The sequence below is a fragment of the Pleuronectes platessa genome, chromosome 1 (genome assembly GCF_947347685.1).
Source record: "Pleuronectes platessa chromosome 1, fPlePla1.1, whole genome shotgun sequence".
NCBI lineage: Eukaryota > Metazoa > Chordata > Actinopteri > Pleuronectiformes > Pleuronectidae > Pleuronectes > Pleuronectes platessa.
The window spans coordinates 26,566,783-26,594,517 of NC_070626.1; the positions used below are offsets into that span (position 1 = coordinate 26,566,783).

The 27,735-nt window shown below is 40.5% G+C and overlaps 1 protein-coding gene across 1 annotated transcript in view; it reads left to right on the forward strand.

Moving 5' to 3' along the window:
* The window catches only part of map2k5 (mitogen-activated protein kinase kinase 5), a 50,068-nt gene extending 25,879 nt beyond the window's left edge, over positions 1–24,189 (forward strand). Inside the window, exons 18-22 of the mRNA XM_053444079.1 lie at positions 4,300–4,326; positions 4,677–4,709; positions 9,544–9,605; positions 10,674–10,719; positions 19,972–24,189. Of these exons, the coding sequence (XP_053300054.1) occupies positions 4,300–4,326; positions 4,677–4,709; positions 9,544–9,605; positions 10,674–10,719; positions 19,972–20,082 (279 nt within the window). The 3' untranslated portion in view covers positions 20,083–24,189. The remainder of the gene's footprint in view (positions 1–4,299; positions 4,327–4,676; positions 4,710–9,543; positions 9,606–10,673; positions 10,720–19,971) is intronic.
* The last annotated feature ends 3,546 nt before the right edge of the window (positions 24,190–27,735 follow it).

Below are 27,735 nucleotides of genomic sequence, written 5' to 3' on the forward strand. Positions count from 1 at the left end.
ATTAGGCCTTTAAGATGGGTTTATCTCCCCAATCCCTAGCTGAGCTTTCTGAATCTGGTTACCTCAGGTTACCTCCTGGTCACGAAACGTTAAGAGGAAGATTTGATCTCATAAAGAGTCTTTTCTCAAACCTACGTCGTGAGTGTGTTCAAATCTAACTTTGAAAACCTTCATTATGTCACACAATGGTTTATACTGACATCATGGTATTTGTATCGATTATTGTGAAATCCCTACAAGCTGCAATTTATGACCTTTCTCTGTTTGATTAGCAACAAAAACATTTTTTAGTTCTTGATGTTTTGTGTGTTGACACGTAAGATAATTTTACCACAGGCTTAATGAGTGTAACACTTGAACTGCTCCGTCTGTCAAATAAAAGTTGATTGCGGTTGATTACAGAAGAAGAGTCTGATGTAACCACTGTACTCTTTGCTCAGGGATTGCCTCGGTGGGCTGCTTATTTTCAGTGAGCCAATTATTCCTCCTGGTAAAGAGGAAACCAATCTACTCAATGTTGGAGTTTGATGTCATGTGAGGCTTTTAATATCCCAACAGTGTTTTGAGACTATGACTTTTAGGTCAAGATGTTTTTATGTTTATTTCAGTTTCATGTTATCCGTTAGTGTTCTCTATCAGGTGCTGAGAGAATCCCAGTCTACGTACTTCCTTGGTAAACAACCATCTGTGAGGCAGAGTACAGTCGTGATCAAGCTCCTCACTTAGTTTCTGTGTTGATTAATTGATTAGTAATTCTTAAACCGCGATGAAAAGCAAACATTTGCGCGGGGGAGCAAAGGTGTGCTTGCAGCCCGGGGCCTTCATTCACCCATTTATTTTAATTTATTTTGTAAATTAATGCCGATCTACCCCTCATTGACTTAAATTGGGGGTGGCCGAAATATTAGAAACACTTTTAGTTTCAACTCTCCACTGTCTCATACAATTTTACTCATCTCAGTGTTAATTTTCCCCTTACTCCATATGGTACCGAAGACAGTTCACCTGCAGGCTGTGGCAGAGCGGTGTGCCGACAGTGCTCGGATCCAGCTCGTCAGGCGCAGCCAGCCAAAGTCCCCGGGCCTAAGCTGTCATTTTTGCAGACGCTGGCACAGCTGTCTGTGCAAAACCCCCTGCTACACTTCACAGACAACATTTCTGTACGGACTGAGGGAGAAGTTGTTGAAAGGGAGAGTGTGGCACAGAATCAGTGGCATCTCCAATGTAGACTAGACCCTTTAAATTCTGGGGAAGTGTGAATGCTTGCCAATGGCTTTAATTTGTGGATTTGTTGATGCATCATCTCTCATTCATTCTTCTGTATGTGTGTGTGTGTGTACTCAGTGGAGTCATCACCTCATGTTTGTCATGATTAGAGATGGTCTCTTTAATTCCACTTCACCACATGTCGGGATTCATTTGTATTCTTTGTCAGGAGTTAATGGAGTTTTTTCACGGCTCGCTCTGAAAGTCTTTGAAGACACCAGACCTGATGTGATGTGTATACAGCCGCCAGCGCTATTGCTCCTGATTGATTTGTTGTCCTTTTGTTTGCTCTATGGTTGTTTTTCTTTCTCTCCGTTTTGTCACATTTTCCTCAAATTTGAATGAATTCCTGGATGAAATACCAAGTCAGTTTTTTTTTGGCACGTTTGAGGAGCTTCCATTACACAGTGTAATACACAGTGGTGTGTGGTGGATGCACAAACGTTTCAATTTGTTCCTCTTAAATTAAATGGATGGGAACTTGAACCTTAGTATGTACTGTATATGTGTTGTGAACACATAGAAGAGGATTGTCCAGGTCAGACGTGTTCACTACAGCAGGAACATATCTGGTGAGGGGTTCCACCTGGGTAGAGCTGGAGGGCGATTATTTTGTTTTAGACACATCTACAAGCTCTCAAATCTTTGTCTTTCCAAGTTGACATCCTCAGCTGCCTCTCCTACTTGAATGGCTTCTCCTGTTCATCCTGAGATATTCGATTCTTTTTTTCTTTCAGTTTTGCATCTGCCCCACTCGCTCACAGTGAATTCTTCTGACATTTTCCTGCTGTATTCTCAAGTGGGCTCATTCAGATATTCTCCAAACACTTAAGAGTTCAGTGCTGGTCTGAAAGCAGCATTGTTGTCATCAAATCCTATTCTACCAAATGCACACCTTGCATCAGCTTTCCTCTACTGCAACCTGTGAGTTGTAGAATTAAATATATTTTGATGGACACTTGATAGTGGTGTCGGTCTAAATGTTCCACTTGGTGAATCTGAGTGTTATTGAAGCTTTGGATCAAGGATGAAAGGTTTTCAGTTTGGAGGAGATCAGAAAAGACCATCCGTCATTGGATGATTTTTAAAGGCCTTTGATTACAGAGCAGTAAATCTTTGGTTAACAGAGTTGAATGCAGTAGTTGTTGTTGAGCTCATAATGAATAAGAGAACAGGGAAAAGAACCTCTGCACTTGTCGTCTTCATGAAGTTCTCACTGTTGGGGCAGAGTGTTTCTGCCCTTTTTCATAACCAAAACTGATGGTTTTCATATCGAAAAGGAAAGAGTTTTCACATTTATCACCCTTGAAGTCTTTTAAATCCTTGAGCATCTTTTAAAAGTGTTTATTGAGTTCCTCCAGAAAGGGAAAGAAATCATTTGACACCTAAAAACGGATTTTGTTGCTCTTATTTTCATGCTGAGCTCGCTGTGATATTTTCATATAGCCAAAAAAAGATTAATGTTTCTCAGAAATTGACACAAAGCCGCTGGAGTGGCTGTTAACAGGTTAAGAGGAAGAAGAAGTTGATGTTACACACAACTATGGTACTTTGGTGATGTACAAACACTCATACACAGTCCTTTAAAGATACAAACAAACCCTATAACAACGAATCAATGTGTTTGTTCCTCTTAAATCCGGTATCAGAAGAACATTTGAAAAGAAATGCCTTATTAGAAATTCTTGTTTAAGTCTAAATGTTGTATTAAACAATGTTTACCCTCTGGACTAACCGATAATGAGATGTCTGCTGGATAATCAGCCCACAGTGATGAGAGACTCTGTTAAAAGATGCAGAGGGATTATTAAACATCTCTTTTTGCTATGTGGTCAAGCCACCTAGTATAAGAAGAAGAAGTGCTCAATTATGCTTGAATAAGTTAGTCTCCCACTATCCAATTTCAACCCCTGGAGCAGCACGCAATTTTGTCCTAGTAATTATTTCTGAACAAATTAGTTTTCCATAGTTGCCTTTAATGTGTCTGAATCAGGCAAAACTGGATATAGAGGCAGTTTAGGAGTCTCTTGGTATTTACAGAGAGTGAAAACCTGTATTTAATTGAGTGAATCAATAAGTGCTCTAATGCACTGTCAAAACACCCGGAGAAATGAGCTATTCATTTACCAAACATTCTTTTTGTCATTTAGCTGAGCCTAGTTTTTTAGGGCCTTATTTCATTTAGTCCGCATGATGAAGTTTTACATTTGGGTCTAAAATTAAATTTGTTTTGTCCTGGTGGATTCCGACCTGGAGCTTTTAAAAAAACCAAAGCTAAATGTTTTCTGTAGTTTCCCTGCGGCGCCGTCTGAAGATATTATCTCTGAGGCCGTGTCTTAAGTAGGCCTTCCTCATCTAATGTGTGTTCCTCAGTCTTTCCATGTTTTAGTTGTGACTGTAGAAATTACCGGGAATTTTTTAATTGAACGTTCTTCTTTGTTTGCCCTGATTTCCAACTCAAGATATGAGTTGATCTTCTCTTAAACCACTTTCCCGTTTCACATTCTTCATTACCAGCACAGTGCTCATTCTAAACCTGTCTGTTTTTCTGTTCTAATTGATATTGACTAAATCGTGTGTCCAAATTACACCTTGTTTCTTTAGATGTACATATAGATAGATAGAAAAGGATTCCTGGAATATACACTACATGTGTCTAGGTACCTTGTCCTACAGTGTTGAGTGAGAGTGTTTCACCTGTGAAATAGACACTGTAAGCATTCTCTTTGCAAACCTTGCTCACATTGTTCTGTACCAGTTACCCTGTGCATCTTGATAACCTGGAGGGCAGGAAAGTACCACTCTGAAAATTAGCATTAGTGGATCTTTTAGCCCATTTTCCACAAATGAGAGCAGGGCCATTAAAATGTGTGTATTTTCATTATGTAAATGATCTTAATGCACACTCACAAATTGCCAACAGAAAAACAATAATTTTCTCCGAGTGATCATAATGTGTCCAAGTGTATCATCTTGATTATGACGCGCTAATTACATGTGGGCTCGTCTCTTCTTCTCTTTGTTGCCCTACAGATTCAGAAAAACCAAGGATCTTTAATGGTAAGTTTTACTGCATTAAAACCGAGTGAAAGGAAAACGCAGGTCTCCCACACTGTATCGTCAGTTACTCTTGGTTGGCTCCTTCATTTGAAAAAGAAAAAAAAATACTGAAATTGCATTTCTGCAATGAAATATTAGCTCCTGCTTAAACTGCTGGTATTACATTAGGTGCCATTATGGAATAATAAAAACATTCAGGAGGTGAAGGATGGCTTTGCCTGAGCTCACTGCATTCCATTAATCTAAGTAGATACTTTTTTTATCCCACTCAATTTTCCCTATCGCAAAGAAATTTCATGTTGGCTCGCTCGCTTGTTGTTTTTTTAATCTCCCTGTGTCTCCTCTTCCAGCCTCTCCAGTTACTGCAATGCATCGTTGATGAGGTGAGTCGTCGTCTTATGTGCTTTTGCATCTAAAGTCAGTCCTAATGGCCCGGAAAGCTTATATTTTGTTTCCTAATGAAGCAAACCAGTCAGGCGGCTTTGCTCCCCATTCACTCAACCCTTCACCCTATGCAACTGCCTCAGGCAACACACATATGCACACACACATTACAGCAGAGGCTGGACCTGTCATGAATGACACACACACACACAAACGTGCACACAAACAAAGCTCTGAAGTCTGTATATTTCAAAGAGACGACCAAAGCCAGGACTATTCTCATGACTGCACCAGGTGTACATGTCTCATACAAGGAGCAGTGGCACGTTACTGTCTTATTTGACTACTTTGGATTCTGTCGTTTTATCACCCCATATATTGATTTTACAAAGATAACGTCTGGTTTTTAAATGCTCTGGTTTTTCCCAACACACGTGCAGTCTCACTTGCTTCTCCCACTTGCCACAGGCTACTGTAAGATACACAACCCGGGCCTAACCTTAAGAGTTTTCTGTTTCTTTAAATATGGATGCACAACCTCCTCTTTCTTTTTTACCTAATCTCTTTGTTGACATAAACTAATTGCAAAAATGCTACAACACTTCCTCTCCAGCGTAAACCGCCTCCTCTGATAAACCCCTTCACCAGCCATATCACACATTTAACATATAATGTCACTTGTCCTTAACTGCCTATGGATCGGCCCTAATTAATAATTAAATGCTTTTGGTTGTAATGGATTGACCTGGGCTGAACTGTTCATTAGTCAGCGAGACAGAGGCATCACTCAAAACTATTTTTCCTCTGCCCTTTGCCGTCTCCCCTCGAGGCGAGAGAACACTCTTTTGTCCCTGGCAAGCCGGCACCAGTTCACCGTCCCAGCTAATGCTGCGATTTGGAGGAGGAGACAGGAGGATGAGCACTGCTCTGAGAGATGGAGTCACTCAGAGATTGTTAAGGTTGAGGACTGCACCGGAGCAAGGATACACACTCATCAGGCACTTTATTAGGAACACATGTACACCTCGGTGTTCATGCAATCCTGTGACAGGGGTGCAAGGCATAAAGTTATGGAGGTTCAAGTCAGGATCTGCAGTTAATGTTCACATCAAACATCAGAACAGGGACAAATATGTGGTCTCGTGACTTTGTGGTGGGAATGTTGATGCCAGTTATGATAGTTAAAGCTTTTCTGAAATTTCTTCTTGAATTTGGCTGGTGCCTCTTCCACTTCTGCCATATGCAGCATGAGCGACGCCACCGAACCACAATGCAGTTCAGCAACGTATGACGTCGCCCCATTCAAAGTGAATGAGCATTAAAAAAACTGAATTATTGAGCTGAACACTGATCTTATTTAGTGAATAATTCAATTCTTCTGTATATTTCATCAGAACTGTCTCACCTACTGAAGTGAGCATCTCCCGTTGTAGATGTGATACAAATGTTTTCTTTGATCGTCATGTGTGTACATGTGATTTGTCCACTGGGGATTTGGTAGTTGCTGTAATGGCTGAATGAGTAATAGGCTCCTGTGAATGGATCATTAATATTACTGGAGCTTGAGGTATGTGTTTGGCTGGGAGTTTTTTCTTTCTTGCCATTTCTGTTCCACATAAACGTGGCTGAGAAAAGGCTTTAATAAGTATTTGAGCCTAATGAGACTCGATGAACATTAAGTTGAACAATTAAAAGGTCAACTTAGTGTTCATCGAGTCTCCTGAATGAATCTTAGACATTAAGGTGAAAACATAAAGGGACAGTAACCTAACAATGACTTGAATGTGAGTGGCCTTGAAAATCATGGCATTGACAGCAAGATAACATTTTGCAAAAGACCTAATAAAGACAATATTCTTTAAGAGTCGCATCTTCACCCACGTTACAAAGAAATGTTTTATGTGTCTTTTAAAGAATAGAAAATTATTTCAGAAAATATAATCCATTCCAAAGGAAGATCTCATTCTAGAATTGGTGTCCTGATTTTCTCAACAATCCACAGAATAAACTCTCAGCAATTGTCCTTGGTGGGCATTGGTTTGAGTTAATACTGGGATGAAGTCATAACAATTTACATTCTTGATATAATATCTCGAAAGATGAGAATGACTATTGTAAGTTTTCTTCATTGGATCTGTAATATCAGATAATAATATGTGACCAGGTTTACACTAAACAATTAATTTAATCATATGTAGCTTAACTTAAATGCAAATGATCCAGTGCATCATTTTAATAGAAGCTGGTATGCGACTAAGACAGAGAAACATACTTGTTCAGCTCAGGTCTTGAAAGAGAAGTTCCCCTCAGTTGTTCCTTCCATCTCTCTGCTGTCCACTCTCATTAATGTCTCTCTCCTCTTATTTGTTGAATAGCAAGTGGCTGCACTAATAAAGAACTCCCACTTTATTTTCAAGCCTGTAATTACTGATCTAATTTTGCCTAATAATTGCTTCATGGCAATGACATGTATATTTACCCGTACCCTTGTACCCTTGTAGTGTGCGCTCCGTCTCATAGTGGAGCATATTGACAACCAGAGGAATAATTCACACAGACCAGCCACTTTCATCAGCCTGCTTGTCTTTTGTGATGTCGCCTGCTGCCACATCAAAGCTGCAGCGGTGTTACTCTCAGCTGGAGACAGGAATACATGCATAAAATGTGTGTTTGTGTTTGTGTCTGCAAAAAGGTGCATGTGCATGCAAATATGTGTGGAAAGTGCACGGAGAGATTTTGTATCAGATTTCGCCGACACAACACATAAATTGGTTGTGTAGTCAACATTTTGCACAAACTATGTGGGGCCAATTGATCATGTGTGTGTGTGTGTGTGTACACTATAGTACAGTGGTTGCAAATTATTTGGTACCCTCTTTCTCAACGAAGTGTATGCTCAGGCTTGGCGTGTGCAGAGCTCAAGGGCATTTGTTTGCGAGTGTGTGTGTGTGTATACATGTGCTATGATATATTGCTCATCCAAGCGGCCACAGCACTATGATGTGTAGTGAGATTAGAAGGAACCCATTCCTTTGTTAATTTAAATGGGTTCATGCGTCATGCTTTGCGGGAACCTGCCGATCAGAGCATTAAGGAATGGCAAACACTGCCCAGAGGTGTTTTTAATGGCACAGCAGGGGCTTCACGTGTAAAGAGGTTTAATTCTCTGAATTTGAATAAAACGCTTGGTTTTGGGGCCCAGTCTTTAAGGTTTTTTGTTCATGTCTGAGTAGTTTGTGTCTTTGTTTTATATGTATATATGATTGGATGTCCCTGCTGTGCAGATTTTAAGTCATGTACCTCTCACACCTTCTATCGTCCTACCCACTTCTGATCTTGTCAGGTAGCACCTTTTGTATCTGAGGTAAACATCAGTGTGTTGTGCACGTGCTGGTGTGTAGGAATGCGATACGTTACATTTCATCAGTCAGTGTTCTATGTCGGTAGATGTGACCTGACGCGCCAGATGGTTTGTTACACTGGACCATCTGTGAAGATTTCAGAGTGTTTGGAAAGAGGCAGGTGCTTTCAAAAACAACTTGGCAGGTGATTGGATGAGCCATCTGTCCGTCACCATCTATAATGGCTGCTAACGCCAGTCGATAAAACTGCAAAAACATCTCATCTATCAAGAAAAACCAAGAGCCGTTCTTTACTCTTCTTTCAATACAATCCACTGCTGATGCTACGGTAGCATCTGTGCTAACTTCCTTAGTAGCCATCATTGATGTCTTTTACAGTGAGTCATCACACCTCAGACACGCCCACATGGCTGCTGGTAGTTGTTCCCTCATTGGACGATGATTGGTACGATCCTCTGTGGTTCAGTAGTTCAGCCAATGACTCGCAGGAAATCTAGCTGCCTTGCAAAGTTGTAGAAGAAATGACTGTTTATATTCCAGAGTTGTTTTATTCTGCTTAATGCTAGTTTTCTCATTTGTAAGGAATGAGCCAGTTTATTTTCACATTTTTGGATATGAATATATATAAATCTATATATAAAACAGGAAATCTTATTGAACGATACCTTTTATAAAATAATACTTTCTTTGTACCACAATTATTCAATTGAGAATTTTTTGGGGGAAATTTATAATTGGGAACTAGAAGCATTAATAAAAAATGTCATACTACAGTTTTTCGCTGTTATTTATTGGAATAGAAACAAAGGGAGAGAATCCAGATTTTTATTTAATGTTGCTATCGCTACACATTGGTCAGCATTTTGTCTGCAGGGATAAACTGGGGATGAATTATAAAAGCTAGAACTTTTGACACCGGCAGAGGTAAGGAGGGAAACGAGCGGAGTGAGAGGAGGGAAATGGACGGACTAATGAGGTGAGGGTCAGTCTGGCACAGCTGTTTACATGACACGGTTCATAGACCCTCTATTGACGAGATGTATCAAGCATGACAACACACACGTAAACACAAACAGCAAATTAGTTTATTTTGGCGACACCTTTCTCCTGAAATGATACGATCATGTGCGTTTTGACACAATTCATCCCCTGTTTTCTTTTAAATTAAGTCAGACTGTGTATATTTACAAGGACATTTGTGTATATGTGCATATAAGGACCATGGCTCATTTCCAGCTTATCACAGCCGAAACCGAACAGAAACCACTGTGAATATGGAAAATGACCACTCTTGTTGTTTGAGCAGAGCAGAAAGACCACAAACATCAAAACTGATCACAGTTTCCCGTTTATGCTCAGAATATTTGAAGTTTGTAAAACACTGAAACCTCTAACTAATGATATAAATGTTACTGTACCTTGTTAGCATCATTCCATTTGAAAATTAAACTTGTTCTTTTCCTCTTCACAGGATCCTCCGATTCTTCCCGTTGAGCAGTTCAGTGAAAAGTTTGTTCACTTCATCACTCAGTGGTGAGTCCGTCTTTGTCACTGTTTAATACATTTTAACAAGACAGTCGGAAATGGTTTTAATTAATGCCTTCCACTTTTAAATGGAATCCTATCAGTGTTCAGTGATTATTGACTGGGTGGTGCATTTGTTTGCGATCCCACTTTGCACCAGCTTCATATGTTTGCCACGGTCACAATCTGAGCCCCACAGAGAAAGGCTGAACAATTACAAAAACCACAAGCTGCATTTAACATGAGCTAAAGTATTATTGTAGATGAATCAAAGGTATAAGGGTATACAATGACATTAAAGTGCATTTGATTGTGTGCGTCGATGCATTGTGGATTTAATGGTTTTAGCTGGGGCATTCAGTGCAGCTGATATTGAGTAAAAGCTGAAAAGAGGAGTGATTGATTTATCTAATGCAACAGGACAAAAACAATGTTTACACTGGGTTTGCCTCTGATTCATTAGCCTCTGTATAGTAACCTTTACAGTTACACAGACATCTGCAGACACACTCCAACCAAATGCAAGCTGTGTGTGTGTGTGCCCTCAGTACTCTCTAGCTGGTTATACCAGCTGTTGTTTAACCCCCATGGCACCTGTATTTACTTAAACAGCCCACCTCTCTCTCAGGACAGACTGAGGTACAGGTGACCTGCTCTGCATTGGTGCAGGACCAGCAGCAGGTTCTCCCGACTATTCTTCCAGGGTCATGGCCCATTCATTGTCGTACATAAACCAGTTACATGACTGCAGACAAGTCCCCAGTGTGGGGTGTTTTGACATATTGTGTATACACACCGTGGAGGACACTCACAGAAACAAACACATGATAAATCAACTGCCCCAGTTAGATTGAGTAATTAATTGATTTCATCTGAAGTAAAGGTACTGTGTTTTTAGGCTGATGTGTTTTTTGTCTATGAAACTGCTTTCAGTCTCTGTGGAATGAATAGTTTTGTTTCTTTCCTCCTCATGGACATTCATGCCGTTAAAGTGAAAGAACAAAAATATGTCTTGGTCTCTTTCAAACACAGTTTGAATGGTGGCTGGATATAAACTGCTTGTGTCTCTTCTTTCAGTATGCGGCGGCAACCCAAAGAGAGGCCTGCCCCCAACAACCTCATGGTAAGTTAAACCAAGCCTCCATTAAATAGTTCCAAGGACCCCAAAGTATAAGTTTTGAATAACTGTGTAGAGAAGTTGATCATATCCCTGCATCCCAATAAAAACTCTATTCAACATAAATGTATTATCTCTGTAGTTTTGGAAGATAGTTTTGCGCTGCTCCTGAAGAGTTTATACTGCTGCAGGTGTCACAGGGTGATACAACAACTTTAAACTCAAAAGATGCTGTAAAGCTTCACGTCCCTGATTCACGTCCCTTATCCCTGATTCATATAATCAAAGGTTCAGAGTTTTAATTTTTTCCTCCAAATAATTGGTACAGTAGGCCTTTGAAATAATATTTAAACTTGCATGTGAACAAACCGTAAACTTGTGGTTTTTATTGTGCCATACTATTATACCATTTGTCCTACACTGTATTGAACTGGTGTATTTATACTGTAAAATATCTAGGTGTCTTTCATATTGCTCTGTAATTGCCTCCAAACTGTGTTGGTCTTGCGTAATTGGCAAAACGAAACAAAAGGGAAACTTGATCACTTGATCATGTTAATGTGAAGGCCACCGGTTCTCTGGCTCTGATTGAGTTGAGCACTCCTCTAAGTTCCAGCTCTCCCTGTCAGGAGAAGCCAAACCTTCCAATGTGGACTCAGATTTCCCCCCAGTTTTTACCTTTGTAGCATTAACACACACACACGGCCACAGCAGTTTGCACCAACGGCCTTTTAAGAGTTGCGACATGCTCGGTTTTCTGTGTCAGCACCAAGGACAGCGACTGTCGGTGTCCACAGAGAGCGGACGGCTGGAGGGTTGTGTCTCGGGGCTGGAGGGTGTAAATGCAGAGCTGCTAACAGATTGTATGTTCTCAGTTTCACACCAGAAAGGAGGAGTGAAGGGAAACGTTGTCGAGACACTCTTTGGGAATTCTTGTCTTCGGAAGTGGTTCTCTTCAGGGCGAGACCATGCAGGACTGTTTTTGAGGAAGTTGCTGCTCAATTTTATTCACCTTCATTTTAACACAACTTCCATTGTTGCTGGTTTATTTGTCTGTTATATATCAGTATAACGACTTAAACGAAACCAGCTGGAAGGATGTGGCATGGGCTATGAAAGAACCTGTTAATTGTTGTTCCAGATCAGGGGCAGTTCCAGGAACTTTCCCCACCTGTCTCTAATATTGTGAGAAACTCATGGATTTTGATTTTTTTTTTTTTTAAACAAAACGTAGAGGCATGCTTTAGGGGCATATATTTAAAAATGTAGGATCCAAATAAAAATATGGATCAAATGAATTTAAATCTTGTTTCTTAAGGTGAATGCTCTGAGTACCTTTCTAGTTTGGGAGACTTTTTACTTAAATAATCATAAATTCTAAATCTGGCACTTTATTGTCTTGGAGAGGATTTTGATAGTTTCACTCTCATTCTTTTTACATACTGTTTTTTTTTTTTTTTTCAACCAATCACTGTACACTAGTGTAGTTTTGGCTACACAACAACTTAGCTGAGACGCTGCTGTGGATCAACAGGATCCTGGTTTGTTCCTGTGCCTCCTCAGATGTGGCCCTGTCATCTCCATCAGAACCTCAAACTCACATCCCCAAATTCAAATTAGCCGGCATCATTAAGTTTGTCTTTACTGCTCTTATCCTCATACCTTGAACAAGAATACAATATTTGATGAGCCTGAACTAGGAGCTCTTTTTCACAGTGTGTTCTTGTGATTTCTTCCGTCCTTCAGTACTTGGTTCCACAAGCAGTTCTTAATTCAAACCCAAAATAATGCAAGGACAAGGGTTACGTCAAACTTCCATTACCAATACTTATCAGACAATATTAGACCTCCACCGTTGAATAGCCAATTTATCATCTGTTGTATGAACACATTTAATCATCAGTGACCACCCTGTAAACCCAGTTATCGAGTTCTACTTTACTGCAGCATTGTTATTCTGTAAATACATATTCTATACAAAAAAAATGTAAAGGTTTTCTGAATTCACAAATTCTAAAATCGATAAGGGATAAAAGACCAAAAAAAGGGGAAGGTTAAATTTTGATAAGTCTTGGGTAACAGCTCTGTGTTGTATATCAAACTGGACCACGGATATCTGGAAATAGACTTGGAAGTGATCTTTTCATTGTTTCTGTTTCTTTTCTCGAGTAGAGAGACGACATCAATGTCTCCATTTTTTCTCCCACTGCAAATCTTCGGAGTAGATAGAATAATAAAATGCATAGGACTCCGCTTGCAAGGTTTCTGTGCATGACAATTTTTTATTGGATTTACATCCATCGTCTAGACACTTGACAAAACTTACAGTACCAGTTGAAAGATCTGGTAAATTGAATGATTCTGTCTTCACGGATGTACGAGTACACAACATCTACACACAACCTGCAAAGAATATTTGTTGCTTAGATGAACAAGAACTTTTTCTTCTTTTCTTCTCCCAAAGTATCGACTCTGGGTATTTTGGACGTTTCTTCTTCAATTTTGCTGGAAGCATCATGTTCTTACAACTTATCTCTTTTCATCACTATATATAAAGTATTTTTCAACCATACAAGCTGTATTTCAATCTTTCTAGTTTTTAAATGCTTCAGGTGATCGTAACGCACACGGTGACATTCTCCAAGTCCATGTTCCTCCTCTGCCCCAATTTATTAATATTCATTGCGATCTCTGTGCTCTTTTTCAAATTCTCACTGTTCTCTCTTGTCTTTTTTTGACTCCCTCCTTTCCCCGACCCCTCTCGTCTTTCCTTTACCTATATTTTTGTCCTCCTGTAGGCCTCTCATTTCTTCCTTTGCCCGTGATGAACTGAAATATAAGGTCATGGATGCCTGCCTCGGTGGCACCAGCCTGCTGATTGTCTTTCTCTCTCCTCCTCCTCCTTATTCCCTCTTTCCTCCCCATTCCCCCAGCCTCCCAAGTACATTAAAACTCTTTACCTATTCTATCTGTATGTTAATGCACCTTGCCACAGCTCCCCTTTCCCCCTCTTCGTCTGCGACCATTTGCTCTCAGTTTTTATCCGTGCAACTCATTTCTCCTGGTAGGTAATGCGGGAAATCACACACAAGTGTACACACTGAGCAAATAATGTGATTTTATGACCATACAAATTCGACCGGTAGCTCTGGTTTGCTCATCAGGTTTCAGCATGTGGTTTCTCTAATCACTGGTATAGCTTTTATTGATGTTGTTATTGTCACTGGGATTTGAGCCTATTAGACGTTCTTTAAAGGGCTGCTGTTTGATTGCGTGCCTGCTCTTGATGGGTTCTGTCCCTGAAGCTTGACGCAGTCTGTTTACAACTAGTGTGGAATTTTTTTAACAAAGACAGCGACTAAATATGTCCGTCAACGACCTTTCTTCTTTTCTTTTTTTTTCACGACTGAGACGAGACAATGACTAGACAGCACTGACGTCATTGAATCACAACTGTTACTGTATCAGCAGACGGAATCATTCAGGATCCTAGACGAGCACTCAGAGAGCGAATCCCCCCACCGACACACAACACTCCCCTCGTGAAGACACATTTATATTCACTAGATGCAGATCTTCATTTGAATCTGCACCACATTGCTCTAAATAACAGTCCTGGAAACATGTCTGATATCTTTCATCAAGATTTATGAATTATTTGATCAAAGAAAATGTTGAAAAATACCTTATATCCCAAGTGGGGGGAAAGAATGCTGCTTCCTTTGCAACATGTCTAGTTGTTAGTGTCTCTTAAGCTCTAAAAAATAATATCAAATAATGTCAGAATATTTGGTCATTTAATTTCTGTGCCCATCACTGTGCTTTGCATGTGAGTTCATTGTGATTCCGTCAAGCAAATAAGTGGCTTGTCATTCGATACCTCAGCAGAAACACCACAACACCAGTGGAAGAGTTGATCTGAGGCCGGTCGGTTTACACCATGACTCATAATCCGTTTGTCAGTTTGTTGGACTCTTAATTAATCAAGAAGAAATCTCTAAGCGAGCCCCGTCTGCAGCGTATCAACCTCGGAGCTTCTCTATCGGCAAAGGATCTTTTCTCCCATTTCTTCTAAGTCCCTTCCTCTGTAAAGAATCGCATGATGAGCCGTCAGAGAGGAAAGTGAGTGTTTGTTTTTCTCTCCTTTGACTAATGCATCTTTCATGGTGGGACACCCTATCCTGTCATCATAAGCTCATGACGTGGGTGAGCCGGGGAGACTTTCCATTGGCTCGCTCCCAGGACGCTAGCTGCAGGTATTTGGTGATGACCCATCCTGTCTGAGGTTTCTTGCTTTTGGTTCTAAACAGGCTGTCTCTCTCCTCCCCCTTTTCCATCAATACACAGCCGACCGTGTGCGGCTTCATTGGCTTATTTATTAACCTTTAAAACAAGGAGAGACGGTTTTTTTTATTACATTTAGCCTCATATTTGTTAATTTGTCGAAGCAAACATTTTATAACTGTTTTCATGTTCTGTTGATTCATGAGCGAGAGAAGAAGAAGAAAAACAGCGACGCACCCCCCCCCGCCCTGATATTCCTTGATTGGGATTTGATGGACATTTCATTTCTCCCTCCCTCCCCCACCTCCCTCGTCATCCCTCGCTCCCCAGCCAGCAGCCTTCAAACAGCCTTTTAGCACCCTTGTCAATGCAGAGCTTCTATTCTGCTTTTTCTATTCATACGCACGCACGCAGACACGCGCACAAATTCCCTCGCCCCCTTTTCAACCCTGGAGACACCAGATGAGTCCCTCGGTTTGTCACAAAGGAAGCCCTCCTGTCTCTGACTGACACACACACACACACACACACACACACACACAATTTGACCACTGATAGAGCCAGTATCTAACAAATTCTCACTAGTTAACCAGTATCCACGTTAACATCTGTCATTAACCAAATCAACATAGTAACCACTCTCTTTATTAGTTTGCGCTTACTTTTAATAATCTCCTTGTTTTTCATTCAATCATCATGACATGTCAACATTACACTTTATTTGTACACAACTAAAAATCCCAACATTATTTCAAGGTGCTTTATAGAGTAAGGTCGAGACTTTACACATTATAGAGAAACTCAACAGCTTCCACTTATGATACTTCAGTATTGTGCTTTAAAAACTCCTGGGCAGTAACTTGTGTCATTGACTATTATCTAATCACCTACGTGTGTTGCTGTGTGTGATGCCTTTATCATGTGGCTCAAACTTTGGAACCAGTGTTAGTGTCTGAGGAGTTGGTTTGTTAATGTTAACATCGCTACATGTGCAAAAAGGATTTTCACAGTCATGCTTGTGTATCCTTGCAGCTTTTGGGGGTTCGTGCTGCCTCCTCCCCCCCCCCCCCCCCCCAAACTTTTCTGTCAACACTTTTGTTGCCAAATGTTTTCACATTTCACCCTTGGGTCTCTATTGACATGAACCCCCATTCACACATCCTGGACCTGCTGCGGCTGGGCACCTGTTCAGTCACGACATTTTGAATGATAGCAGGAGTCGAAAATACATCCCTCAATGTTTGAATCCTGGACAAATTCAATTTTTGGCATAAAATATTAATTTCTATTGATTCAGGGTCCTTGATTTTATCAAAACAAGGTTTCTTTTTTTAAGGTGGAAGAGAAATTTAGACAATGATGAATATTGTAACTTAAACTCCTTATCCCTTAAAAGTATAATGTTGAGTTTATTACACAGTTAAAATACCTGTAATACACACACACACACACACACACACACACACACACACACACACACACACACACACACACAAACACAGTCGCAACCAGTTTCCAGAGGGAGCCAGTGATTAGCATGTTAATCGGTGAAGCCCTAGTTATTCTATCTACCTCCTCTCCCTCTTCTCTGTCTCTCACACACACACACACACACACACACACACACACACGTTTCTTCTGACATTATTCTAATGAGGTGATGACCAGTCTCTTGTTATAATTGCCTCAAACTGCTTTTAATTTCTTCTGAGGGTATTAATCATACGTAGTGTTATTTAAAAATGCATAAATTAATCTTCGATTAAACAGAGCCTTCAAAGGCTTCAAACAATTAAAGAGTTAGGTAGAATTTCCCCTGGGTTTTCTGGCCGCTTCTATTTGAGCAGAGCGGTTTCAGGTGATTATCCCATTTTCATGTGGCCAGACGGTGATTAATGGAACTTTTGAATGAGTCTCACCTCTGTCCACACACGGCTTCAGCAGAAAGTCAGAACACCGCCAGTGACCCAACAAGGAGTTATTGCTTATTACTTTTCACTTACATGTCAAACTTTAAGTAGCAAGACATTTTATTATTGGGTCATTATGCATGATTTGATTTTTAATACATTTGCAGTTTGAGCAGCTTTCAGAGTTCTAAAACCTCTAGATACAATATCTGGACTTTTCATCCCAGAAGTTAGGTCAGAATATACCTTTGTAGCTCCTGTTGCTTTTTATTAGTGACTTATGTGTGATTCACTTGGAACAATTAAGTTTCATTTAGACAAAATCATGTAAATGCAAAGTCAATTTTTATCTTCAAGTAGTTTTTATCACTTATGAGTGTTGTGTCTTGTGACTGCAAACAAACTTATCTTTAATGGTTCCCACTGTTCTGCATGTAGTTGTAAATTGTATTTAGCAGATGGGACATTGCTTCCACAAAGAAAAGGTGGTCTTGGCATGAATGTGTATATGCATGTGTGCCTGGTGTGATGAGACACGCACCTTCATCCAGGTCAAATTCCAGCAGATTTCACCAGCCTGTCAGGGTTAATTTCTGGAGCAAAGATGGAGCCCTGAATTTAAAAAAAAGTATATATATATATATCAGTCCGGTCTTCCTTCTTTATTTCTGTATCACTCCCGCTCTACTGAGGCAGAGAAGAATGATGGATGAGATGGGTATCCAGCACATCGGGGCACCCAGGAGCGTCCACTCCACACTTGCATACTGACACACACACTGATATGAGAGTAATTAACCTCAGACTGCGTTAACCCCAGCTGCCCATTAGAAGGACAACAGGATTGATGGGGCTCCCCCCCAGTCCTTTGCAATCTCTACAGTTTGTACAGGATTAGAAAACGCTGGAACGTGTTGTCGTTTTTCCTCCGAAACTTAAAAATACACCACAACACACGTGTGGTGAACGATCAGAAGTAACAGCAGTGAGCTGAGAACTCAAACAGTGGTCCAGCTAATTCAATGGGTTTTATGAAGGAATCGTGATTATTACAAAAACTTGTGAATCCCTCATGTGATTTCATTTCATACACTCGATCTTCAGTTTATCATATTTTTCTGTGCAACCGCAAATAGACGCGGAGGATCTCAGGAGGGACGGAGTGAAGCGTCAGTACTGGGTCTGTCCTACTTTGTTGCTAATCTTACATTGTCTGCACCAGTTTGCGTGGTGCTTGGGGGTATTTAACATTGTCTGCCCCCAGAAGAAACAGCTGACAACCACACTGCTCACCTTGGAGTCACTTTCTATGTCAAGTAGAAACTATGGTTATGCCACTGTTGTTGGTGAGATACGGTTTTTCGTGTTAACAAGGTTTGCTCTTTTGCAATTGACTGAAAGCCTTTCAAAACTGTGACGTGAATTAAACTAACTTCATATATTGGACATTTCTGTATTTGAGGCTTTTGTTGCTGATTGGCTGACACATCAAATATAACAATATCTGTACATCTGGTGCGAGCGGAGATCGGACTATAAACTGCGTCAGCCCGGACGATTTATGGCTCTGGTTCCAATTGTGACCCTCCACAGCCCAGGAGAAGTCTTTGTCCATGAAGTCCTCTGTGGGGCCTGATGTGTCACTTAGGGCGGAGCTCCTGTTAACCGGGCACAACAGTGACAGTCTCTTGTTGTTAGGCACCGATATCGTGGAAATCAGTGTTGACATGTTCATTTGAAGCGGCCAGCTGCAGCCTTGTTTATCTAATTGGACATCGAGACACCACAGATAAAATTCACAGTCAGCCTCGGTCGACTTGTTTCATTTGTTGGCTCCGCCCCTCTCACCTCTGGCTGACCTCTGTGACCTCTGCGACCCCCGGCTCTGCTCTGGAAAGCCCCCCCCCCCCCCCCCCCCAGAGATGAGGCTGGTGATTGGAAGCGCTGTCATTGAGATATCACATGTGACATCTCTGTTTAAGTGGTGCAGCGGTAACAAGTGAACGCTGGGAGCCGGTCACCAACTTGATGAGCTACCAATCAGCCGACCGGCTGTTGGGGTTCAGGAGCTCCTTCGTTTGCACCATCGATCGAAATCAATCAAAACTAAGATTGTGTTTGTTTGTGAGTCCTTGGAAAATTAGAGAAAATTGCTATTTGGATTTGGACAAAGTTAGTTAGTGCCACTGCTACGTTTTATCACTAGGCTCATTTTAACGACCTGTTATGACTCATGTCGATCGTTAAACTCCACAGATATTTCTTCAAAACGCCCTGATAAGCCATTACTTAAACGTTCTGCATTTAAAACAAAATCTGTTGGTCGTTAATATTTAAGACTGTTTAATGATGTTCCTGTTGAGGTTATGTGTATTTTATTATTATTTCTTGAATCAAGATTTTGCATAATTATACAAATAGAAACTAAACAATGCGCGTCATGCGGCAGTGTAATAATGTTTGTGGCTCCAATCTGTTTGATAATAAAAAATAATATTGCACGACAGGTATAAAGATTTTGTGATGGCCGTTAAAATATACATTTCTCTGTTTTTATGAGAAAGCTCATTACTTGTGTTTTACTGCTACTTCCGTTCATTTTTGCCACAGATGACATTTATTTTGAAGGTCATTTATGGAGTAAGTTAAGACAAGAGAGATACGTTCATATTACACCAATCATACTCTTTACTTTGAAATAGTGAAATGATTTAACCCAAAAAGACAAATCTCATGAAAGTTTATCTAAGTACTTGGAAGTTGAGGTTGATTATCATGAAACTAAACCTCACTTGGTTTATTTTTTATTTTCAATAAAATTCTGTATTTTTGATCTGAATAAATAAATAAATGCCAAAGTGATTCCAGTTAGTCTAATCCCTGAATGACGCATGTGTGATTTTTCAAAGTTTCTTTCATCGAGTGTCTATTATGTAAAGACAGACCTACAGCCTAATGTTACAGACAGAGGCTGAAGAGAGGAGCTGCAGCAATGAGACAGTGTCACTGTCAGTTGTTTCTTAATAAAACAGATTTTACTCGTGTCTCTCTCTTCTCGTTTTAGGAGCATTCCTTCATCGTGCAGTATAACGACGGCAATGCAGAGGTGGTGTCCATGTGGGTCTGTCGCTGCTTGGAGGACAGACGGATCCAGCAGACTCAGGGACGTGTCTGACGTCCTCCTGCTGTCTGTCCGAACCAAGATGGACCTGGAAGTTTGATCCCTGACCTTGGACACTTATCAAAGTTGTCAGGATCCAGTACGTCCTCATGTACTGTGCAGGCGATTTCACGTACATGGACCAGAAGTTAAATACTTAATGTGAGTAAGTCTTGATTTAGCAGCACTCACTCGCCCTGACACTGAAGAGCCCTCATCCTCTGAAGGGAAAATGACTCTCTGTCTCCAATGAGCTCAGAGAGATCTCTCTCTGACGTGGGTTTCCAGCCGCGGCCTCGTCCCCATGTATACAAACATTCAGTGAGCATCTCGATCTGATGAATGGAGATAAACGCTCCTCGTTTGAAGGGGCTGTGACAAACAAACAACTTAATAAGTACTAGAATACGCTGGCAGAGTTTGTTCTGCGTTCTAAGGATCTTATTTTTTAAGGCATCTGTAATAACCATCTTGTGCTTTGCTGTTGACAGCCTTCTTGTGAATGTTGTGGTTTTTGCCTGTGAGTAAATGCCCATGTGTGTGCCTGGTTTTCCACTGGTGAAATTCATTTCCTCAGAAAACTGAAAACTAGATTTCCCTGTTTTCAGCTCCTGGACGAAGCAGGTTTATTCGTTGGCCACCGTTCATACTCAAGGCAATCCTCTTTGTAGAGGAATCAAAATGCATTAAAAATAAGACATTAAAAAGACATTAAAATTGCATTTAAAAGACAATATAAACAAGGCAATTCCGAGTGCTTCACAGAGACAAAGCATCATTTAAAAAATATTGAAATTAAAAGAGTAAAGAGCACATTACAACAGAATTTAAAAATCTAAAAGAATAAAATAAATGGTTAAAGATTAAAAAAAGGTTCTGTGTTTTTGCCAAAACAAACATGAGTTTTATCTGACTTTAGGTTCTTAATGAAGCGTGTTCTACATGAGGAGAACAAAAACTAAAAGCTGCTTCACTTCTGATTCTGGTGTCACTGAATAAACCTGCTCCTGATGACCTGAGGGGTCTGGAAGCTTCACCATGTACAAATCTATCAGAGATGTATTTAGGCCTGACAAACACTTAACGTTGCAAAGACAAGTAATGGAATTTAAAGTTTGTCCATTGACACACAGGAAGCCAGTGTAGTGTGCTCTACTTTCCCAGTGTCAGTGAGGACTTGATGAGCTGCAGTCGTCCAACCCACAGAAAATCCTAATGTATGGAAATTATTATGTTTTATCCAACATTGTGAGTTTGTCTTTAATTGAAAAGACAACAGCAAGCCTGCAGTACCGCTGAGTGTCACTGCAGCGCTACAGTGGAATCAAATCCCGTCATATCTTGGATCTTCAAACTAACGAACCGAACTATTTACCATTCTTCAAGAGGAACCAGGGTTTGTGTCTCTTTAAACCAATAAATCTTTTATTTCCACCCGCACAGTCAAGCCTGACATTGAAAGCGGCTGAATGAACTGTTGGAGAAACAATGCTCTACTTTCATTCAGCAGAACTTTGTATTTTTGGATGTAGAGAAGCTGCAGACAGAAGCGTAACAGGAACCACAACTCTTCCTCCACTAATAACCAACATTTAAGTTATATTATCAACATCATCACCAAAAATACTCTTAACTGTCTCCGAGTTTCTGTTATTTCATCGAATCGGCCAATGAGATCATTTGACTCTTGTCGTGGTAAAATATAAATGTGACGCACATAACACCAAAGGTCACTGACGGGCCAGAAGGTGACTTATATGACTGAGGTGGACATAAAGGGTTAAGTGACTAAAATGAATTGATCTGACCAGGTGTTTGTGTGCAGCCGGTGAAATGTGTCGTGCTTAAGTGCAATTAAATCCCATTGCTTCCACAAAGGCCCAGTAAACCTCCACAAAGGCCCAGTAAACAAACCTGCTGTGGCACGTTGAGCGAGAGCAAAGCTGAAAGCTTCACGTCACTGCAGTGCATTAGCAGAAAAGGCCCGTGGCACCATTTTACTATACATGAGATGTGTAGTGTCTTTAGTGTCCTGTTACTTGTGGTTTTATCCTCTGACACATGGACGGTAGATTTTATTCTCTGGCCTTTAACTGAAAATCACCTGAAACTGAGATCCCACTTGTTCCTCACGTGTGTGTCCTCCGCCATGTTGTTCATAGTTTGGAATCTTTAAGCTATTTTTTTTAATGACCCAGTCCACAGAGGGTCAGGATTTAAAATCTATTTCTCATTGACAGAAATAGTTAGCATTAGCATTTTGCTACTCAAATTAACATTTAATATCCCCTAGAAATGATTGTATTTAAAACAAACTTAGAACTGCAGCTTACACAGTGCATCGTAAGCTGCAAATAAAGATGGCCGACGTGTCTCTGGCTCTTTCCATTGTACAAAAATGAAGCCAAAATATTCAGGATGCGGACGCTGCCATCTTGAGACTTTGAGGTTTCACCCTGTTTTACATCATCAAATAAAAACTGACGGGAAAACACTTGAGCAAACATTACATTTCATTTGGTTGACTCTTTTGACTAAAGCGACTTACAATTAGTAAACTCAACATTTATGAGGAGCAAATTAGGGGTTCAGTATCTTGCCAAGGACACTTCGGTATGCAGATGGGGAAGAGTGGGGTTTGAACCGGCAACCTTCTTGTTGGAGAACGACCACTCTACCCCCTAGGCCACTCCGCCCACATCAGTGTGATAAGAACCAAAAATAACTAAGAACCTAAAGTTATCCTTTGGGGGGAACTTATTTAACTTTAACTTTTTATTTTGTTCTGCGTATCATCTTCTAACATTGAGGAGGTGGGGTTTATGACCTATATTATAGCCAGCCACCAGGGCGCGATCCAGATGATTTTGTCTTATACAGTCCATGGTTTGCATCCAAAATGTTGTACATTTTAAACTGAAAGTCTGAATATAAGATTAGTCTTTTTATGGAGTTTAACGTTACTTGAAGAAAGTTCGAGAAACGTATTCAATTCAAAAGACTAATTTGCCAAAAAGAAATCATCGTAGTTTAGCCGTCATCCGTCTAGACACATTTTGTTGTGCGTGGTATCAGCTGTGTGTCAGGTGAAATTCTGACACAATTAACCGGCTTGGTGGAAATTATCTCCCCTAATTGGTTAAAGTACTTTAACGATTTACAATGGAGGAGGGAAATTCCTTGTAGCGCCCTCTACTGGTTCAGATGCGAACTCATCAAAACACAATTTCTTTTTTTATTTCATACAGACTACGGTAAACGTATTTTTTATTTGAATTCTTCTTCACATCCAGCAGTTCATTATTTTTATAATATATGTTTATTTTACTCTGAGGATTCAGTTTGTGTTTCCAGTTACACTGTTTGTTTGTTTACAGCACAATCTCCCTCATTAACATGTTTCATTAGAGCCGTCATTTGCCTCAGGAAACTAAAACTGAGGCGCAAAGTTTTTAAGTTTTTGTACATAAATATATTATAAGAAAGACGTCAATATTGATATTACTCTGATAATTTATGATCTTCAGATTTAAAGACCCTCCCATGACTAAAGTACATCATTGTAGATTTTACAATAGATCCACAATGAATAGAACATGTACTCTGCATTTTACCACGTATATTGTTATATTCATAAATCTGTCACTTTGGGGAAGTCATAATCTATCATACTGTTAATCTGTCAGAAAGCCACCTGCCATTAAAATGGCTGAAATGTACCTGAAGCTAAATACATTACAATCACGATGAACTAATAAATGAGTGAAAAATGTAAAATGTAAAGTGTGTGTCGTCTTGCAACCAAAACCAAAAACATATTTTATGATAAGCTCAAAATATCAAATTTATTTTCGTTTGGCATTGTATTCACTGACTGTGATATTGAAATATGAATCTGCCTTAGTGAGAATATTTATTATTTTTTTACTTTCAGCAGAGATCTCCTCCTGTGACTCTCTCCCTGTCATTTCCTGTTTTTGCCTGAACCACAAAGTGTAAGTCAGTGACTCAGCAGAAATATACGTGCTGTGATGTTACCGGCTGTTTTTGGCCTTTTCTGTACATACATGTGTTGGCACATATTCCAAACTGCAAAAATAAAATATGTTTAATCATAATGTTGCCAAGCTTGTTGTTTGAATTTGTGTCTTAATTGGTCGTACTTGAAACCAAACATTTGAATCAACACGTCTATTTTTTCCATTTCATCACATCCCTGGAGGGGGGGGGGGGTAAAGGACGTTCAACACCAGCATCTGGATCTTCTCCTTGTGTGGCGACGCTTCTTCACCCTGAGATGTTTGTATCCCTTTAGTTTTTCATTCGGACATTATCAGGAGTTTTTACCATGAGACTGGAAGGGGAAACTCAGTCGGACAGTTGAGTTCTCGGGACTCTCCAGAGAAAGTCCGGAGATTATCCCGAGTTCATAGCGTGTCTGAAAGCAGCTTAATAAAGTAGCAGCTGAGAGTCAAGTCCTTCCATTCATCTTGATGTTTTCATTAAAAGCATAATAACAAGACTCTTGACACGAGTATATAGAAAAACTATGGCCACTTAATAAACAGTTTGACATTTTGTGTGTGTCGCTGTGAAATGACCCAAACCTGCAGCACCTTGCTGTCATGAGTTCATTGACTTATTTGCATTTCATAATTAATCTCAGTCAACCTTTAATTAACGGAAGCCTCGTTCTTGATTATTAATTTGTGTGTCAGGCCAATAAGAAGACGTGTTGTTTTATTCTCTTAACGCATCACGGACACACCATGTTTACAGGTTAATACACTCAAGAGAGAGAGAGATATTATAACTCTTCACACATAGCGTGACCAAAGCTTCAGCTCCTGATGTTGAGTTCCATTTCCTCCAAATCAAGAAGTTCATACATTTAACAGTTGGTTTGATTTTATTAGTGGTGCTGCAGTAAAACATTGACGTCCTGAAAACACGATTTTACCCTCAAACCAGCGTTTCACAAACACTTTTCATCTTCTGGACTTCATAAACTAATCCTGGTGATTTCCAGACGAGCCTTGCGTCTTGAAATGCAAAGATGCTGTGGCACTGAATTATTCATGTTTATAATTCAATAGATTTTCAAAAACTCCACAGCTGCCAACCTGAGCCGGGCAATAGTTAGAGGGTCCATGGATTCATTAAAGTATTTTAATGTTAATAAGGTCCAGAAATAAATACTGATGAAAGTGGCCAAACTGTACACGTCCAGTGATCTAACAGTTCATGGAAGGTGTCTCCTTAATGAAGGTCAGATCCCCAAAGAGCAGCAACATATTTGTAACTTCAGGATCCTCTTCTGCGACCTGCGGAGGCAGATCAGTAAAGATGGAAAGTGTGAAGAGGAGAGAAAGAGCCTGATTAAAAACCTGTAATATCCAGAACATCCATCAACCGGTGGCCTTCATCCGGATTTTCACTATAAAACACGTTGAATAACATTTAATTAAGACAAGAATGAAGCCGAAACAAGTTCAAAGTTCTTTCCATTCATGTCCAGGCCTTCACATATATACGGCCTCCTCTGTACATGCTTTGATATCTACCCCTGAAAACCTTTCTGAACGGATGTATTCACAAAAAGCTGAAACGTGAATGATAATGAAGTAAAATTCTTTGGTTTTTAATATCAGAATGTTTGTAATATTTCCACCAGACGTGAAGTTATTTTAAAGGACATGTTTTGACACTTGGATCAGCGTATTCAAACAAATCTTATACGTGCTCGTGTCCTCTCGGGGCTTCTGTACAGATGCTCAGCCTTCACGCTGGCCTCACTTTGTTCTGCACTCAAAGACCCTGTATGATATTGTTTATAATGTGAGCTATTGACAGGCTGCTTGGGTGTTTCATGATTATGTGGCTGTGTGCAACATGAAGGCTTCTCAGGACCCTGACACACACCTAATCAGCACGTGGTCCTTTTCCATTGAGTCGTGTGTATTATCAACTTTCTCAAAAACATCTCAGAGGCCAGGAGCAGGTGAACCGGTTTGATTTCAGAGCTCGTCCCAATTTGGATTTTGTATAATTATGCAGAGAATTCATTCCCCACTTTATTTGATCATTAAATGAAAAGCGTGGTCGAGTGAGATGATCTTGCGATCAAGGCTTCCGTCACTGATCCTCCTGCTGTGACAGATATTTCTCTTGCTTTGTGACCCCCCCCCCCCCCCCCCCCCCCTCGTTTTTTTTACTCTGCAACATATTACAACAAATACTCTCCCGAGTCAGAATGCTGCTTGTCCTTGTGTTTCGGTTTCTATGATAAGAATCTGCAGAGGAAAGAGAAGCGGCTGTAAACTGTGTGAACTCGGTGCCACAGAAAAGTGTTTAATGTTGGAAGAAGTTCATTAGAAGTTGATCAGGAGCAAGGTTGTGCAGCATCGGTCCAAAACCCCTTAACTGGCTTCAACCAGGACGTTCATCATTTCGCTAAAGTCAAATGTACTGTAGTAGATTAAATTAATTTATACATTTTAGAAAACCTTGGTCACCTGCATGGTGGACCAGTACCGGAGTTTGCTTTCTGACGTCCAGCCCCTTCAGATAATGTCAGGGAGTTCCGTGAGTGTCGAGCCGTTTTCAGACCTGAGCTGCAGTTGGAACTTCACAGAATCCGGTCCTGGACTTCTCCACAGTTCACACATGAACAACACAACAGGTTCTCTGCTCAGACACGTTCACAAAAGCAACAAATTCTCGGCACCGGCTTCCGCTCTTATTGCCGAGACTTGACGTTTAACCCTGAGATATATTTTTTTCAGCAGTGGATCTCCTGCTGTCTTCTCCACCGGAGTTTCTGCAGACTTAATACCACAGGGCCAGATGGAGGAGGCCCACAAAGACTCTGGAGGCTCTTATGTACACACCTGCATGTCCTCCAGAGAACCTGCATGTCTTGGTGACTTAGTGCATGTCTGAAAGCAGCTTTAGAAATCTGCTGCTGTGTTCTCTTATGGCCTCTAGACATTAACCAAGTCAACTGGCATGAGATATGCGGAGTTTGACGCACGTCTGACATCAGCTGCAACTTATATTTCTCTTATTTCACTTTTATCATATTCAAACCTTGAACAACTATTGGCGTCGGGGGTCAAGCTGCAGCTCAGATGTTTCCTGCTGCATGTAAACTGCAGCAGCATCAGATGATCCACGATGTGACCTTTAGAGATAATGTGTGTGGAATGAGAAGCGGTGACGCTCCATGATCTCGTGTGTCGGGCCTCTCTCCGGGATATTGACCCGCTGCGTTGTCCGGAGATGCGTCTTCATTTCGGGGACGTGCATGTTGCCAAAAGGTTCCCACCAATATACAGTGTGTGGTTCCCATCAAGCTGCGTCTGATGATGACCGCCCCTGTAACACAACCATCTCCCACAGCCCTTCATCAGTGTCCTGTAATTAATATGTCACTGTTTAATTTTCCAGTCGTCTGCGGAATCGTTCCCCCCCCCGATAAAATAAATGGTGCGATCGAAATGCTCTTTTCACTGGAAAGAAAAAACAAAGTAGGGTGGAAAGCGTTAAAGTGAGCCGAGCAGCGAGGGATCAATAGACCCTTTAGTCCGAGAGGAGGATTGATTGGTCTCTAAAATGGGATTTATAGGGGTCAAGGTTTTATATGGTGCTGATACAAGTGTTAATTAT